Source organism: Symphodus melops (assembly GCF_947650265.1).
Source record: "Symphodus melops genome assembly, chromosome: 14".
In the NCBI taxonomy this organism is placed as follows: Eukaryota; Metazoa; Chordata; class Actinopteri; order Labriformes; family Labridae; genus Symphodus; species Symphodus melops.
The window spans coordinates 17,283,551-17,302,537 of NC_136704.1; the positions used below are offsets into that span (position 1 = coordinate 17,283,551).

At 41.9% G+C, this 18,987-nt stretch overlaps 2 protein-coding genes across 2 annotated transcripts in view; one reads left to right on the plus strand and one right to left on the minus strand.

Annotated features, from left to right (window-relative positions):
* inhbaa (inhibin subunit beta Aa) overlaps positions 1-18,987 on the minus strand; it is a 267,804-nt gene that overhangs the window by 103,989 nt on the left and 144,828 nt on the right. The gene's annotated exons all lie outside the window — the stretch shown is intronic.
* The window catches only part of LOC306834836 (activin receptor type-2B-like), a 32,582-nt gene continuing 15,597 nt past the window's right edge, over positions 2,003-18,987 (plus strand). Inside the window, exon 1 of the mRNA XM_079361057.1 lies at positions 2,003-3,114. Within this exon, the coding sequence (XP_079217183.1) occupies positions 3,063-3,114 (52 nt within the window). The 5' untranslated portion in view covers positions 2,003-3,062. The remainder of the gene's footprint in view (positions 3,115-18,987) is intronic.

Sequence of the window (18,987 nt, forward strand, 5' to 3'; positions counted from 1 at the left end):
GTGTGTGTGTGTGTGTATGGTTTACACGTTTATTCAATGTGATTGATGCATGACCATAGACTGTCTGCAAGGGACCCATACAATCTCTGTGCACATAATTAAACTGCTGCATGATGTTGTTCTCCTCTCCTCAGTTGATATTGTGATTCTGTCAAACTACCCATAGCAGGGATATAAAGGCAAATATTCTCACTATAGAGTCGTATAGACTGTGTTGTGCTGCGAGGCGCGTGTGTGAACAAAAAAAAAACATCACAAGGTTTTCAAGGGCAGTCTTCCTGAAATTCTCTTGACATTTTCAGGAGTGTAGATGTGAAAACTTCTATGTGCCATGATGGATCGCTGATGTCGCTGCAGAATCCACACACAAGTGGTGTTCAACCCGTCAAACACATGGTCCAAGTTTGTGTCTGTGTGTGTGTGTGCTTCCCACTCCTATCTGTGTTGCTGGATGTGTATGTTTGATACAGAGCCAAGAATAACACAGCTGTCTGCTTTATGTCTGTATTTTGTAGGAACTTATGTAACATGAGCTGACACATCCACACAGAGCACAGATCATTCCACCCATTGATTGCTTGACTGTGTGTCTGAAGCCTTGAGTTTGTCTAACGCCATGTTGGTTTTCTTTGAGCAAGAAGTAATCATATTTGAGCAGGCAAGGAGGAGGAGGCCATGGCTAATTCATGAGATGCTGGTGAGTTAGTTAATCATCATATTTTCTACAGAATAAGACATTACCTTAAAGGTATCAGTAGAAATGTTAATTGCAGTTTGTAAACACTACATTTAAAGAAGGCACCTCCTCCTGGGCTCATCATCACCAAAAGGGCACGCCCACTGTAGGGTTAGCATGTACGTTTACTGCTTGTGCCAACACTGCAAGCTAGAATATTACATTTGTTGTAATAGGAAAGCTGGTAATTTAACAAGCTAGCATAAGTTAACCACTAGTGTTTGGCACCTGCCTGTCAAACAGAGAGCAGACAAACTCTGCAATCGTGGGTGAGACCGACCCAAGGTTCAAAATACAGCATCAGGGCCAGACCTGAGAAGTAAATAATGAGAGGAGATTTTTTTATGGGGGCATCAAAACTTCTCCCTTAGAACAGCTTTCCAGATAATACATGAGGATAACATTTGCATATTCTCAGCTCTCTCGCTCTTTATTATGCACTTCCAGAAAAAAAGTCTAAATGCCATTTCGGGTTTTGAATTTTGACTTTTTCAGAGTGCATGAGGACAGTCTTCTTCCTATCATCATTTATTTCTAATATCTGGCCCTAATCCTTTTCCTTATTGGTTCAAACAATCTCTCACAATGTCTTATTTTGTTTTAAAGGTTTGTTTAAAAATCATCCTAAACGCAACAAATACAAGAACAACATTTGTTGGTGCATTCAAGGTGGTTTTGATTATTTGCTTTCACAAAGAGTGTAATGCCATAATATCACATTATCCAATTTACACAGTCAAAATGATCTCTCTCTCTCTCTCTCTCTCTCTCTCTCTCTCTCTCTCTCTCTCTCTCTCTCTCTCTCTCTCTTCTTTAGGAGCCATCTTGGGCTCGGTTCAGCTCGGTTCAGCTCGGGTGCACCAAACATTGTCAAGTATATTAAAACAAGAGTCAGCACTTCCGGACAAGATTATCAAAATAAAAGCAGTCTGTGTTGCATTTCTTTGTTTTGTATCAAACTGGAGGCTAAAGGTTTGTTTGTGTACGTACTAAAAAATAATTGTGTTACAAAATAACTATGCAACTGTCAACACACTGTCAAATGATTCCCATGTGCAATTAATCACTTCATTTTCATAGCCCATCGTGAATTTCAAACAAGCATTTGAAATTCCAATTATAATGAAAAATATATGGTAAGGCTTTTGTTTTTAATTTAACAGTGCTTTTATTTTGAAAATTCACAAAGAAAATAGGACTGTATAGCTCATTTCTCTCTTCATGACAACTGTAGGAGCTGCGTGGCTTCTTTGGGTGACAGGTGGAAGCTAACAGCAATCACTGTTTGTCAGAAATGATGTATTTGTAGGAGTTGGGACAGTCGCAGTGCAGAGAACATGTTGGTCGACCACAAACAGATTGTCTTGTGTTTTTCCAAAGTTTAGCACCAGCTTCAACAACTGGTGTCTCAAAGATGAATGACAGCTTTAACAAATCATTTTCAAATCAGCCCTGGGGATAAGAATAAGGATAAACTTTATTGATTCCCCAATGGTGGAACATTGGTTGTTACAGCAGCTCCAAAAAACAGGAGAACAGGAAATATAAACAGCATCAATAGCAAAAAAAAGGGTCTAAAACCCAGCTATGAGAAAGAGATAGAAAGGACCTCTCTCTGTAGATTTTTGAAGATTCAGTTTCTAATCAAGTACGACATTGCAAATCAATGTCCCTGTTTTGTGTTTTATTCTGAAATGGGAAGCTGGTGACTTTGGGCCTGTTGGTGTAACTTGACATTTCCTCCCGCCTGCATGTCCCCATCAGCCCCGACCAGAGTGAGAGAGAGGGAGAGGGAGAGAGAGAGAGAGAGAGGGAACTGCACTGAGACAGGGGGGATTTTTAGACAGAGAAAGGGGGAGACGGGCGGAGGAGAGCTGCTCTGCGGGTTGTTTTCACGCCTCCTGCTAACCTTCCTGTGAGTTTTGCGGGTTGTTTCGGAGTCTGCAGCCATCCGAGAGTGTGATTGACCCCGGACTGAGCCGCTGCTGCTGTCCGCCACGCATGGCTCCGGATCGGCTGGGACCTTCTCCGTAGAGCCGTGCGGGTCTGGTGCGTTTTTGGAAGAGCAGGAGGACGAGGGGGAGAGGAGGGGGCTGCTTGCTGGATTATTACACACGCACACACACACACACACACACACACACACACACTGCCCACACACAAAGCCCAGAGGACTAACCCCCGGGCCTGGCTGCGGGTCGCACTTTTACGCAGCGTCTTTTTCTACTCTTCTTGAACTCGTCTTTTAAATGCTGGAGAAGGACCCGGGGGACGACAGGAGGACACCCGGCGGCGCTGCAGCGACCGCCTTCGACTGAAAGGGAATATGTGGCTCTCCTGGCTGACTTGTGCACTTGTGCTGGGAACTTTATGTGCAGGTAAGGAGAGAGAGGGAGCGAGAGAGGGGGAGAAAGGAGATGGCCTGGCGGGTTGTGTTGTTTGTTTTGTGGGTGAAAGGGCTGCAGGTTGCAACACTGCAGCCTGCAAACATCACACACAGCACACGGGCTTCTTGCACAGTACGCTACAAACATTTGTACTGTTTTTTTTTTCTTTGCATTAAATGAGCGTTTATTGTGGCGTTTTCTCGGCAGATTTACAAGCGTGAAAACAGAGTAGACAGTTGATAAATGCACCAATTGTTTTCCACTGTCGAATCTCGTAGACTGATTTTAGAAAGGTTCCTTCATGCTTGTGGCTGGGTAGTACTAGTGTTTCTCCTGCAGCAGCACATGGCGATAAAAAGAGAGCAGGGCTCATGCAGGTTTGGGATGGAATATGATGCAGGGGTTTTTTTTTTTTTAAAAAGGAGTTCCAGTGTGATTGATCTTCTTTTAATCTCCTCCCTGGATTCAGTGTGAGGAGACGAGCCGTGCATGTTGTGTCTGTGCTCACCGAGCTGCTGTGGCTGCGGATTAAAGGTGGACTGAGGATAGTGAACGTGTCAGTGTCCTCATTTTGCACCGAATGGAGGGGAAGCAGTGTGCGCGGGTCCACATCGTGAGTGTTGACCGAGGATGTGAGGTGGATCGTGCACGTGAAGGACGGATGTCTCATCCGGTGTTTTGATCCGTGCAGCCTGCATTTGCATTCACTGTCACTTGTGTTTGGCTGCATGTCAGGGGGGCTTGGCTGCAGCCTGTGAGTGTGTGTGTGTGTGTGTGTGTGCGCGCGCGCGTGTGTATCTTTGTGTGTGTAGATGCACACCGCTGCTCCATTGTCTGCTCAGGCATGCAGGCGGATCGATATTCGATCAGCAGAGCGCTGGCGGTGAGCTAGAGCCTCAGCTACCACCAACAACCAGACACATTTAATATTGTTTTGGATCATTTCCTCCAGTCTTTTTACTCCAACCACACGGCGGTTGGATGAATGAAGCGTCTGGCGCTGCGCGGTCATGTGGCCTCGTAGTAGAAGAGAGGAGGCGCGTGCGCATCCGTGATGAGAAATACTACACAGACAGACACATGTGACACCGGAGAACACCCCATAATACTCAGCTAGATCACGGTGGGTTCACCAGGCGATGCAGGTGTCTACCTCTCCGCCATATTTAAATATTTGACTAGGCCTACAAACATGGAGGTCATCACCCTCTTGTCTGGCTGGGATTTTGGTGTTGACATTATATGTTGAGGTCCACGTTTTTATGGAACCCTCAGCATTTTGTTTTATTGATAAGTCAGAGGTTTACTTTCTTTTTAACCATGAACAAAAATAGCTGCATCATAAACATAATACAAGTAGGCCTTACACTACTGACTTAAAGCTACAGCTGTTGCTGAAGATTTCCTCTAGAGGGCGCACCAGATATCTCAGTTCATAAACAACCACCTGACGTGTGAGATGTAAACTAGCCTACAGACATATAGTGTGTTTACATAGACAAGATATGTGGTTTTGATCTGTTTTCTAAGGATTCTGTTTTTGTGTTTGTGCACATCATGGTTTTATAAACCGGGGGGATCACTTGTGTATGTGGAACTGTAACCCTCTTAACAATCAACATCGCAACTGAATTTAAGGGAATCACCTGTTGGCTTGTAAGCAGACAACAGACTAAAAAGTAACTTTGCCTCGTACTGAAGGGGAGGCTTTTTGCAGACACATTTGATATAAGGGAGATTCCCATAGCAATAAATAGACCTCAGGTTAACCTGCCTAGCTACGTATACATAGAAACATGTCCTGTGTCCTTATCCTTTTTGTTTTAGAAACCATTTATGTTACCTGGAGAACTCTGAAAGAAATCAGGATACTGTAGCATGTCTCCGCCTCACCCTGGTTTCTGTCAGCTGCTTGCTTGGTGTGGCCTCAGCCAAGTTAACGCATCAGTAAAACAAACATGGTGGTGCTAACTAAAAGGTCTTACTTACGGTGTGAAGTTTTGTCTTCAGGTATAATAAAATATATAATTGGACCTTTAGGTGGTAGAAAGCACATACTGAGCAGTGAGCACGAAGACTGAAGTTCACGACCATCCATGTGGTGAGCAGCTGAACAATGTATTATGCTATATGTGCCTCTGCATCATCAGTCCCTTCTACAATGGGAGATTTTAAAGTGGTGGCCGCTGTTTTCACTTTCTATCTAGTCACGAGCAGTTAGGACTGTATAAATGTTCTGACTGAACAGGATCACAAATCATCTGGTTTGCCTTTGTCAGTCATGCAGAAGCATCAATATTGATTTCATTCAATTTCAATTCAGGAGCTTTAACTGAGACCAGATTCTTTGGTCACAGAATTACATCTTACATTTCCATATTGCTCACTTAAGTTTATTATTATAGTTTCAAAGACTTGTAAAGAAAAGGTTTGGTGTTTTTATCCAAATAATTGGATATCTAGTTCGGGTATTTAGATGTTTGTGTACGTTCCTGCACCAACATATTTTTGCATTTTAAAGATTCACATTTTGTTTGTGGTGGCTACTGTAGAGAATACACACAGACACGCACAGTGTGTGTGTGTGTGTGTGTGTGTGTGTGTGTGTGTGTGTGTGTGTGTGTGTGTGTGTGTGTGTGTGTGTGTGTGTGTGTGTGTGTGTGTGTGTGTGTGTGTGTGTGTGTGTGTGTTACAGTATGAGCCCTGAAGAGCTGCTGCAGCAGGTTTCTGAACACAAGGGAATGTTTATCGGCTGTGGTTCTTCTCTTGCTCAAGGCTCTAGGTCTTGATCAATACAACACACACAACAGCAGCCTGATGATAAATTGAACATGGATACTGAACTGATCTGGGATTTCTAATCAATACAAACATTTCAGATTTTACCATTTCTGATCATCCACCATGCTTCAGCATCTCTGACAGCATCAGTAGGGGGCGCTCTCACTTGATTTCTCCCCATAATTTTTATTTCACACATAAACTGATCAGCTTTGGATTGAGAGTTTTTCAGTTAAAATGCATCCTGGGAGTTGTAGTGTATTTCATTGTCTATTAATGTGCAACTTTAACTTTTAGTTTTTTGAGTGTGTCGTCACTTACAAGATCATTAAACTTTGATCGGATTCTTGTAAAAATTAAAATATACTGAAACCTGTCGGATAGCAATGGCAAAAAAAATTAAATATATATATATATATATATATATATATATATATATATATATATATATATATATATATATATTGAGTAGTTTTTTGTTTAAAAAATGCAAGCAAACATCTGGACACTGTCTAAATTGTATAAAAACACTGGCAACATTTCAGAATTTATCTCCTGTGTGAGTTTTCTGTGTTCGTGACTTTGCATCATTCATGTCTGAAGCTCTTTTCCTGTTATTGCAGTCCTATCAGCTTTTTGCAGCTTCTTTCTATCATTGGATTTGTGTTAGGCTTCTGCATGTGTTTTAATGCCTGGATCTGATTCTTTTCTAAATCTGCAGCCTGTTTATTCTAACAGAAATGTTTCACTCGGTGGAGCATGGTTACAGTTGTTAGCCACCAATGTTCGTTGCACAAAAACATTGGCAATGCTTCCTTACGCTAAAACTTTGGCAATGTTTTTGTGCAATGTAGACAGTGTTCAGGGGTTTGGCTGCACTTGTTTATGGATTCATTCCTGTCCTTGTTAACACCTGTCTGATGTAATAGATGCAGCTATTTAAAGCTGGGGTACTTTTTGATACAATTTATTGTAAAAGTAACGGGGAGCTTGTTATTTTATTACTCGAGGTAACAAAATGAATCAAAGTGAAGAAAAAAACAACTTTTTTTTCAGCTCTCTCTGGCCACTGAAGCCTTTTTTTGAAGAGCTTTTGAAGCTACCACCACTACTGTGTCGTTAACCATTGATTTTGACGAGGAGGCGGGGCCTGATTGAGGAAACGCTCAGTTGTCAGAGCTAAACAGTTAGCCCCGTGGCTCTTTTGTAAGCTGGCCTCCTGTCTCAGTTTGTCGAATAAGGTCATCATATTAGCACGTCGTACTCAATCTCAGTTTGTTCGTAGCTGTTTGATCGCATGAGATTTAAATGAAATCACGTGAGATTTTAGTAGTAAGAAAGAAATTTAAAAAGGTGTTGGTTTGCTCACTCTGGCACGTGCGAAACTTCACATCCTGCATGAGTGATGAGCTGTTTGGAGATGTTGGTGCTGTTTGTGTGCGTGTTCGAGATAATAGAGGAAAAAATGAGAGACGGTGCAGGTTTCTCTTTTTGAATATCTCATCACATCAGAACATCGTGTGTGTGTGTGTGTGTGTGTGTGTGTGCGTGTGTGTGTGTGTGCGTGTGCGTGTGTCACTGTATTGACCACAAAGCACAAAGTGGAGTCATTGGTCCTGGTGTCTCCTGTGACCGCACAATGTCAGCTCAGAGCAGCGCTGCGTTTGCTGAAACTAAACCAGCTGTATGTGTGTGCGTTTCTTTGTATGTGTATGTTCACCCTTTAAAGTTGTGCGCTTATTCAAAAACACGTCAGGTCGTCATTTTAATAGTTGTTTTTGTTTTGTGTCTGCAGTGACGCACGGTTGTCTGCAATATTTGGTATTTAAAAACAATAAGTTACCCAAAATTGGGTGCCTATGACTTCTATTAACTAGTCATTGACATTATTTGATTTTATTTGAATCATATCGAATGTAGCGTATTCTGGTAGATGTTAAAGAAGTTCAGTTTTTAAATCTGAGTTTTGCGATTTTCTGGAAGCTGCAGCAAATCAAATCTGATTGTGATTTATGCGGCACTTGGAACATGAAGCCTTGCTGAGCTGCAGCATCCTGACACAGAGAGGGTTTGATGATTACATCTGCTGCAGGACAAACAGGAGCTTGTCTCTGTCTAAACTCTTAAAGATATATCAGAGACCAATCAGAGATCTCTTGAACACTAATCAGTTATTTATGAAGGATTTTGTCAAAGCTCTATTACAGAGCCATCAGATCTATGTGAGATCTATCGGGGATCTTTTAGAAATCTGTCAGAGATTGAATAAATCTGTATAGAGATCTATAGCTCTATCAGTGTCCTGTATCTGGAATCCTCAGTGCTTATGGAGTCTGAGGCCTCGTTTACACAGAGACGCTGTGACAGAAACGCATCGAAACGACCGGATTCGAAGTACAGACCGTCTACACGGCAGGTCTTGCCTGAGTGAAAACGACGTAGTTCTCCCGCCCGGCCAGTAGTGATTGGGCAGTGGAACTTTACAACGCGACACTCACCAGTACAACCACTTCCTCCACAACATCCTCTTTAGCGGCTAGTTCTCCCAAGTCTTACCTAAATGCTACGTATGGTCGCCCTGCGCGTGAGTAAAGGTTGAACAATTTGCCGCAAGTGTTCGATGCTCTTTCAGTGGCGACACACACGATGTATCATATCAAGGTTCTGTTTTAAGAGATTATACAACACGAATAGCTGCTGAAGCACATAGCACAAGTGAATCCGCCGCCATTGTTGTTTATGTTTGTTCTCGACTACTGCGCATGTCCAAATGTATGGTGGGAGGTGTGGTGAGGTCATCGCAGCCAGAGAGTTCACATGGCTGCGATACGCCCCCCCTGTTTCGTTTTACTGTCACAGCGTCTCCGTGTAAACGGGGCCTGAGTGCAGACCTCTCACTACCACGGCTCCCTGCAGGGCCTGAACACCAGCGGGAGAGGGGGGCGGGGGGCAATGGGGGAGGGGTCGCCCATGGCTGCAGGCAAGATTTAAAGGGGCAGTGTCTGTTTTTTGTTCTCCCCCATGGCTCCCCTAAGATTGATGACAAGGAGGTCAAGAGGGGGAGGGGGAGGTGTCGGGTCAAGAGCAGACCTAGAGGAAGAAACTGAATCCAGGTTCCTTCGAGGAGAGCTGCAGGAGTGTCACATTTCTCATCCTGAATCAACAGCTTTTCCAAAAAAACAGACCGGAAAGTGCGAGAGGAGACAAGAACAGTCACAGCATAAAAAAAAACAACAGCTACAAAGTTGAAAAAACAGAGGCTTAGAGTAGACGGCAGGATTAAGGTTACTTCGCTAAATTCTGAGTTTCACGATCACTTCTACAGCTCAGAGATCAACTTTTATATTATCGCCACTTACCGACCAATCAGGTTGCAGTTCTACAAAAACTGCTCAACAAACCCAGTTTAGTTATCTGACTTCACTAACTCTGACAGAGGAGGCCTGCTTTTCCATGGTGGTATACGCTGGTGAGAACTGCACCACCTTCTCAGTACTGAACACTCATAGTTAACCATGAAGTTTCTAAAGATAGCCACACATCCTGCGCCAGAAAGGCGCCATGAATTACAGTTCACGAATGAATCTTCATGAAACCAGATAACTGCAAGATACTGAGTTTGTTGAACTGGCTTTGTAGAGCGACGGGCTCTCCTCTGATGGGTGTTCGTTAGCCGAGTTAGCACCCTCACATTGTCTTACTAGCCCTATTCAGACTGCCCGTTCAAAACAAGATATTTACGTACCTTTGATTCCTCTTCTTTACCGAGTGATCCTCCACCTGTGCCGCCTTCAGAGGTTCTAGCAGAGACGTTACAGGGCGAGATGGGATCACTATAAGAGGGCAGAACCAGTGGGGGGAAAAGCGGTACTCAAGTGGGTACGTACGCGGAGCTCACGCTGTTTCTCTACACGTTGTGCTTACGCAACTCTGTAACACAATCTGAAATCACTAGACTAGGACACCAATAATACGCCACTATTTAATCAATATGATTTTCTCAAGGTGTAATAATGTTGCTTTGTTACGGCCCCGTTTACTCTGAAATGTCTCCACAGCAGTTGGACTTCCAGGACACATTCAGACCTTTGCTTTCCATCAGGACAGGAACACTCTTGTTTTTTGTTTTTTTTTCTTCTGGAAAGAATAATAGTTAATAAATAAATGTAAGACACTGGTATGCTCTTAAACAGAAGTGAACTCTGTTTTCAGCTTTAACAAAGACGCAGTGTATTTTTGCCCCCGTGGATTCTCCTGGGACGTTTCTTCCTCCAGGATGTTGTCCCTGCATCATCACACTCTTTCAAGGCCTGACAGTCTCATGATCCTCCTCTGGGAGAAGAATGCTGCCCTGCAGTCTGTTTGTGTTGTGAACTTGATGCTTTCACCCTGAAGTCAGATCTCCTCCAATGACGGATGACTTCTTTTACAAGCTCCTGTCTGTGTTTATCAGTCACAAAAATAGTTTGATTCTGACACCTCACCTGCTCCCAAGCTGCTGATGGACATTTTTAGACACACGCGTACTGGTGGGACTTCTATTTTATGTCATCTTGCATGGTGCCAATGCTTTTACACAAAACTGAACGTTTCTGAAAGTATTCACCGTGAGCTGCGTGTGTACGCAAAAACAGCAACATTTTCCGTCCTGATTTTTTTTCTCTTGAAGCACCTTTTGAAAAACGTCCATGTGACTATCATTTGGTCTTTGTGCTCTTCCTGCTTTACTCTCTTTTCACCACTTTCATGGTCTTTATTACTTTTTTTTTTATCTATACCTTGATTATGTTCTACTGCAAAAGCTTTCATTTCAATGTCTGTTTCATCATCCCCAATCTTAGATTTCTGTGGTCTCTTGTTAACATCATGTTCTATGGATAACAGACTCACAGAGATTTCAGGGGCAACAACTCGTGAAATATCAGGAGAGTTCGTGTGAAAACAGTGTCCCTATCAGGCGAAAATACCAGAAATGTATACTTTGAGAGTATTTAGGAAACATCTTACTATATTGATAACTGTTATGATACCATGGCACCAAAAATAGAAGGCCCTGTTTTTATGATGATTTCAGCTGAAAGCAGTTTTGAAATCAGCACCGTCTCTGTGGTCGTGTAAACTGACGATATGCAGTTCCCCTGAAAAGAGACTTTTAATACATGCTAATTATGCCTGAGGTCAATAACCATGAGTGAGTAGGTGGACTACAACAACAGTGGCGGACTCAGATTCAAATTCAGATTCTTTATATTCCCACAAGGGGGAAATTGAATTGCAGCAGGAGCAAATGGAAGACAATAAACACAAGGACTACATAACTATAAAACTCCAGAGTGGTTTTCGTGCAAACATCGTCCAAGACACCTAAATTGGTTAAATGTTTTTTTTGATTTACCAAGTTTTCTGAAAACTCCTTCTCGGTCGGGATTAAACAATGTGCTAAAAGGATTTGTGTGAAGGAGCTTCTCTGCAATTTCAGATGGATTTCGTCCTCTTCTACAGACTAAAACGTAACAGATTTAATTTTTTCAGTCTTAGTTTTGGATACTTTGGATCATTAAAATAATGTAGATTGTATCTTTCTTAAACCCGTGGTATCAAAAGAGAACAAAGAGATTTGTTTGATGTTCTTTAAGATAAAAACTGTGATTTTTTTTTCTCTCTCACAGATTCAGTTCTTTATGTTTATTTCAGTCTTGTTGGTAAACCTCAAGACTTCATTTTAATGAAACAGACTCTGGTAATCATCCAGCTTATCTCTTTTATTATTACTTGTGTTTTGGATGTTTTTCTCATGTGCAGCTCAGACAGTGTGTTTACAGTAGCCAGGCTGCAGAGTCCACGTTTCATTACACTCATTGCTCTTCGTAATATGTGACCAAAGCTCTTCTGACCTGCTTCCTCAGCGATCAATACTGCTGGTGGAGGAGGAGGCCCTGTTTTTATTTCTCTCTCACACACACACACACACACACACACACACACACACACACACACACACACACACACACACACACACACACACACACACGGGTACATGCATCTTATCATTATCTCTAAGAGAGGTCTGCAGAGATTTTTATAGAAGCAATTTCAGCAAACACTTTCTCTAATGTACTCTTGAAAGCCACACATACTTCAAACAGAACTTGAACACACCACGGGTAACCGCTACGCCAGCTGATTGTTCACAGAGTTAACTCTTTAAAATTGTTGGTATAAATTTGAATTTATTAAAACCGCAATTAAAGAATTTGCAAGTAGAAATGGAGTTCTGTGCCTTATAATCTTGATACAACTCTCAATCTGACTCTTAGCATCTGAACATTTACAAGATTGAGCTGTGTTTTATCCCTCGACTGTTTTGATGACTCACTTTGACAAATATTAACACAGTCTTTTGAACAGAACCAAAAAAAACCCACACGAGTTATTCAATGTGTCACGTTCTGTAAACAAACCTAAATTATCTAAAACTGATGAAATGATGTTTTCAAAGGGAACGATTCTCATCAAATAACGAATCCAATTGCTCATAAAGATATTCAGACATTTGATGCACCAAAAGACTCAATCTAAACACAGTTTTCCTTCAAAAGTCAATCCGACTCTTCTGAAGGAGTTCCTCAGGGAACACTCTTCGGGCCTCTGTGGTGTCGATGAAATGTGGTTCCTGTTTAACAAATGTGACGATGAGCTTTGCCGCCATTCAAATTCTAATTAACAAACCTGCAGCTTCTCATATTTGCATATGCGAGACAGTATGATACTTGTCATGACTGAAGTGATAAAGTTCAAAGTTTGTGCTTTAGTTGAAACCTGAGAATGACATTGAGATTGTTTTTCTTATTGCAACTTTTTTCCTTTATTAATTAAAATGCGAACATTTCAAGGCGAGGATTTTTTCTTTTTCTTTTCGATTTTGATGCATCCTATGCACGTTACAGTATTTAAACGTTAAAATGCAAGCAGTTACTTCAGGATGTTACTGCATATTGTGTACATTTTTAATTTGCAGTCAAATATTGAACCATCTCTGAGCAGTTTGGATGTTCGGAGACACTTTTCATAAATTAGTCCTGCTGAGCTGTGAGCAGTCTGCCAATGAGTATAAACCTGATTTTATGGCCAGGGCTGTCATCATAACTCTCTGTAAGACACACAAACACACACACTTTGGCAAACATGCAAAGCACACACAGAAAAACACATAAAAGTGATTAGCAGAGAGCTGGTGAGGTTGGGTTTTTTTTCTGGCTGCAGTGTAGAGAAAGACGAGCAGCTCAAGGCTCTGAAACAGCCTCTCACTTCTTCAGCTATTTTATATTTTTATTATATGAGCACATAAACTCGACAGCATGATCATCGCAGTAAACAGGGGTTTCTAAGAGGCCAAACAGAGGGTTTTTAGGTTTATTTAACAACATTCAAGTCAGTCAGTCAGTCCAGAGAAAACTGGTTGACCAGCATTATGGAAAAACTGAGACTAGAAAGAAATATGAAAAATAAACCGGAGTCATAAGATGTTTCATGGTTAATATCCTGGGAAAGACAGTGATTCAATATTTTCTAAAAGAAAGTTGATAAGAAACTGACAAAAGGGTTGTTACGAGAATTTAAAACCTTTGATATTTTTCTTCACAAATCAAAATGTATCGATACCTGTTTGACACCATGGTCATACAAATAGAAGACATAGACACCCAATATTTGCTAATTTCTTGTTTTAATAATAATGCTCAGATGTTTACTTCTGAAACTACCAATCATTAAAATAGAGATTGTATTGATCTAAAACACCCGGATATCTTTTTTTTTATTATCTTATTTTTTAATGAAACATGCTGTCTTTTGGGCCTCACATGCTGCAGATGTTTTCACACACACAGTTACAGATGCTGCTCATTGAAACATGCTGAATGAGTCAGTTCACTCAGTCAGGTGTCCAGTCCTCTGTTGACTTTTAACTGACAAGCTATGAACCAATGTGTGTGTTGGTGTGGGCAAGCATGTGACAGAGAGGGTTAGCGTGTTGACGTTTGTTATAGTGCATGCTTATACGTGTGTGTAAGAGTTTGTTTTCATGTGTGTTAGTGTGTTGAGAGTGAGTTAGACTGTGTTAGCATGTTGGAGTGTGTGTACCTGCACAGATAGTGTTATCTTGCTGTTTGGACCCAAACACACAGATAACAATAGAACACAGGACACTTTATCCAAACACACAAACACACTCTGCAGGGATGTGTCCAGCTCTGTTCAAACCGTCCAATCAGAGGGCAGCTTTTCCTCTCATGGTTCAGACTGGGGGCAGTAAAAGGCAAAGTGTTGGTCTGCATTGTGTTTGCTGGGCTGTAAAGTTTGGAGCCTGGCGGTGACAGATGGGGGGGCTCTCTTTCATTGACAAACAGACGGCTCCCAGGGGCCCAGACTGCCCCGACTCCCCCTCCTGCTCCTGTCGTTTGTTCCTCTCTTCTCTCCCTCGAAGTCTACAGGAATGACTCTCCCTCTTTGCTGCCATTTGTGCAGGGACGGGGGCCCAATCTGGGGGAGTGTGGTCCTGTCTGGACTGCGGGGGGCAGATGTTGTCTGGACAACAAAAACAAAACACACACACACACACACACACACACACACGCACACACACTCTGACGCTGGTTCTCTTATCTGGTGGTTCCTCTCCTGCAGCTGTGATTTGTTTGGGTTGCGTCAGAGTGAAGAAATCCAGTTATCAGCTGTTATAACGGGAACAGTCACATGTGCGCTCTGCCTTCTGGACACTCACATGTGATTGCTGTAAATTGGGTCTGCTGTTGCAGAAGGAAGGTGGTCAAAACCACGTGATTTAAGCTGATTTATTGATTGATTTGGATAGAAACATAGCAAAGCTTTTAAAAATAACTACATCTATTTCACAAGACAGGTGTGCAGGAGAGGAAATAATCCACCACACACTGCTCGTAAACTCCTGCAGGCAGTCTGAATTGTTCAAGCACTTTGTCAATATTTGGGCAATTTAATCAGAGCTCTTACTCATATCAAAATTGTAAATTCTTGTATTAGCAAAACCTTATTCGGTTGCAGCAATTTCTCACATGTTTTAAAAACGATAGTCTTTGTTATATAAGGGTTGATACTCTTGGTACTTGGGCTACAGTACCAAAGCTTTATATTGAAGTACATCTGGTCCATAAGATGTAGAACGAATGTTTGAATTGCACCAGATAACACCAATACCTGAGCAATGTTTCATTCCCAAACATGATCAACATATTTGTGAAATATTGGTATCTAACTGGTATTAGTATTGTTTGACTTTTAGTAGAATATATATTCAAGTTTAAAATCCTGCTATCGTGACAACCCTAACTCGTTCTAGCATTCTCAGCCTGTGGAACAACGGGTGGCTCCCAGTGTGTTGTTAAATGGTTTTTGAGGTGTTGTCTTTGCCTCAGGGAGAAACCAGTGGTTTAATTGGTTGTTGATGTGCTTCTTTCTATTGCGAAGTTTTTCTCTCAATTCGATGCAGGATCCCACTCAGAGTTACAGGTGGTTACGTCTTCTGGGTGTTCTCACAGGGTGTGTTGTTGTTCTTTTTGGGTCTGCCACAGTTTTTTTTATTGGGCACCAAAATGTTAGTCTTTTTTTTTTTTTAAAGGATTATTTTTGGCCTTTTTTTGCCTTTATTGATAGGACAGATAGAGTCGGAAAGGGGGAGAGAGTGGGGAGAGACATGCGGGAAAGTGGCCACAGGCCGGACACGAACCCGGGCCGCCCGCGCGAGGAGCAAGGCCTCGCAACATGGTACGCGCGCAGTCGCTGCCGCTGAGCTATCGGCGCCCCGAAATGTTAGTCATTTTTATTGAGTTCTTTAACCCTTTAGGGCAAGTGACTATTTTTTGGTAATTTCCTCAAATATTACATACGGCCAGCCTTCTGCACCTCAGTAAGGTGGAGAAGCATGTCATCCTCACTCAGCCAATCAGAAGAGATCACCCTCCGTCACTGATCCTGCGATTGTGGCATTTGAACTAAATATGGTGACTTTGTCAGTGTTTATTACACTTACGATTTTTGAAAAATGTGATAACAGAAATAAAGTTCTGTTATGTCCCTGAATAACAGTATGAGGTTAAATGTGCCCTGTAAATGTCTGCATTATTTATCTCAGTAATTAGAGGGTGACTCCTTGATGGCTTTTTGAAAAGAGCTCACCGTCTAAAGTATTCTTGGATTTGTTTGTTGTTTCATGGCTCCCAAGATGATCCATCACAATATCTGAGGGGGTCCTCAAAAATCTTTGACATTTTTAGAATAGATATTCCAATGCCACGTGTATGATCATGGCTTGTGACATATTGTTAATCAGAAACCGATAAAAACCGAATTGTCTGTATGAAGTTATAAATCTTTTCTTCCCTCTGATTGGTCAGAGATTCTTGCTGTAACAGAATGTGATGCCCACTGACTCGCTCAAAGGCGCTGCAGCTGTTTGGAGCTCTCAGGTTTACAAATATGCAGATGTTGGCCATAATTCAGATTCTTTCACTATGAGCATATGTTCGGAGAGCGATCCCAGGAGAGCAGGCGAACAGATGGCTGCTGGTTTTCACGAAGAAACCTGAAAAAAGCGCTGAACAGAAGCATGCACGGGAAATCTGCGAGGACTTCAGATCATAAACAGAGCACATGAGTAAAGAGTTCAAAGACGACAAATAGTTTTCCTTTGCACACCCCCACAGAAATTATGATTTTAAAAAATAACTGCGATCGACTGACAACATTGTGTTACCACTGCAACGAAAATAGAAGTCTCAGGCACACACAATTGGGTCATTGCATGAATACAACCACCAGCATTTGCAGTCAAACTTCTGCATGCTGTCTGTGTTGCACAAATACTTGCCAGCGTATGTGTGCACTAGACTCTCGTGCTCATTCTCTCTTAAACTAGCCTTTGATAAAAAATGTGGATCATTAAAACACGTGGCATCAAAATGTCCTGGAGCATAGACAATTTTATAGATGATAGAAAGTATTAAACGTCATGACACGTCACAACATGTTTTTTAGATTTTTTTTATTTTAACACAATGACACAGCAAACAATTAAAAAAGTCAAAACAGAGGTAGACCGGCTACTCCTATTTTTTTTTTTTCAATGTAAAATGACCTTTTAAATATATGTTCCATGCAGAAAAGAAAAGGTGTGTAGAGTCGCTCTGTGTTGGTGGTTTGCTCTCTGCAGCGATGAGGCCGAGGTCTCCGAGGTCAGCTCTATTGTGTCCAGCCCTGTGTGGTGTCAGGGCCAACACACGGTGACTGATGGCACTTAAAGCGGCTGTGTGTGTGTGTGTGCGTGCGTGTGTTTGCAATTGAGTGTGTGTATGTCATTTTGTGTGTGTGTGTGTGCGTGTGTGTGTGTCTGCATGGAACGCGAGTGAGCGAGCAAGATAATGACGAAGTCTTATCGTTTTCAGAAAGAGTTCAGCGGTGTAGAGACAGATTTCTGGGAGGCTATAAATAGCAATGGTGTGTGTGTGTGTGTGTGTGTGTGTGTGTGTGTGTGTGTGTGTGTGTGTGTGTGTGTGTGTGTGTGTGTGTGTGTTATGGGAGGGAAGACCGTTTTGAGATCCAGCTGGATGCGAGCCAGGACTCTGCTCAGAGGAGGAAGAGAGTAAAAGTGAGGAGAGAAGAAGAGTCTGAAGAGGTCGATCAGTTCCAGAAAGTAGAACAACATAAAATCAGTTAAATTCAGTGTGATCAACAAAATCACTCGTGATGTCAGCTGATCGATGAAAACTCATGATGCATTGAGAGCTGATAAATGAATTGATGATTGATGATATAATCATGATGTCACCTTTTGTTATGTGTTGATAAGAATTATTTTTCCCCTATTTCTCAACTAATAAGAGTAATTATTAACCTCATTAACCTTAATGATACGTCATTCAGTAGTATACACTGGATTTATATAACGCTTTTCTGAAAACCCAAGGATGCCTTTTAGTGCGAGCGATTTGTTCCAGTTAAGGTCGGACACGCTGGACGATTTTGAAATAGAGACCACAAACATAAAGGAAGTTTGAACCGATTTTTAAAAAAAAAGAAATTATAATCCTCCGAAAGCACACATGAGATGATTCAGTCTGCTGTTTGTAGTAAAAGTTTCACAGTGAAGATTCCACAGACAAATCTCACGAGAAACTCTCGTCATCAATCGTGACTTTAAAAGAAAAACTAAAATTGAAGGATGTTCAGTAACAGCAGCTGGCCGTGGCACGTGTTCCGTTTTACAGCAAAAAAAACAAGACAAAAGAATATGAGTGAAATCCTGGCGCTGAAGGCGGTACAGACGCGGCCTTTCCAGTGGCAGTGCGAGCTACAGCATCCAGTTGTTGATGCTTACCGATCTGTATCTGATTCCAGATCATTTTTCAGATCACAGCGTACCTTCACCGCTGTCAGTCAAACCTGTGATATTTGGTTTTGCATGTAAAATAGATTGAAACATTTAAACTCCCTGTCTGTGAATATTCAATTGACTAAAAGTAAAGTGACGCCATCACAACAATCCACACAAGTGTGTGTGTGTGCTTTTGTGTTTGTGTGTTAGATACCTTGATTTCTTGCATGTGCATATAACAAAGGCAATTAAGGATTTGGGTCTATCTATTCGTGAAGAGTTCCCATGGCTTTGCATCTCATATGTTGCCCTCTGATCTCGTTAAAATATGCACACACACACTTGGGCGACCAGATGCCAGTGTGTGTGTGTGTGTGTGTGAGTGAGAGAGAGAGAGAGAGAGAGAGAGAGAGAGAGACCCCTGACCCTGGTGTCTGAAGCACACAAAGGCTCTTAATAATTCCTCTGTGGTCATTTAGCATGATAAAGTCGCTCACTCACACTCCGAGAGATCTGCATTTCACACACGTCTGTTTCCATATCATCACGGAGACCCGTGAGGTCAGAGGTCACACACTTTCACACATGCATGCATGCAGTTCAGACATGTAAATGTGTGTAATTTGATTGTGTGTCTGGGTTGTTGCAGCTGGAGGATGTCTGTCTGAATCCTCTCT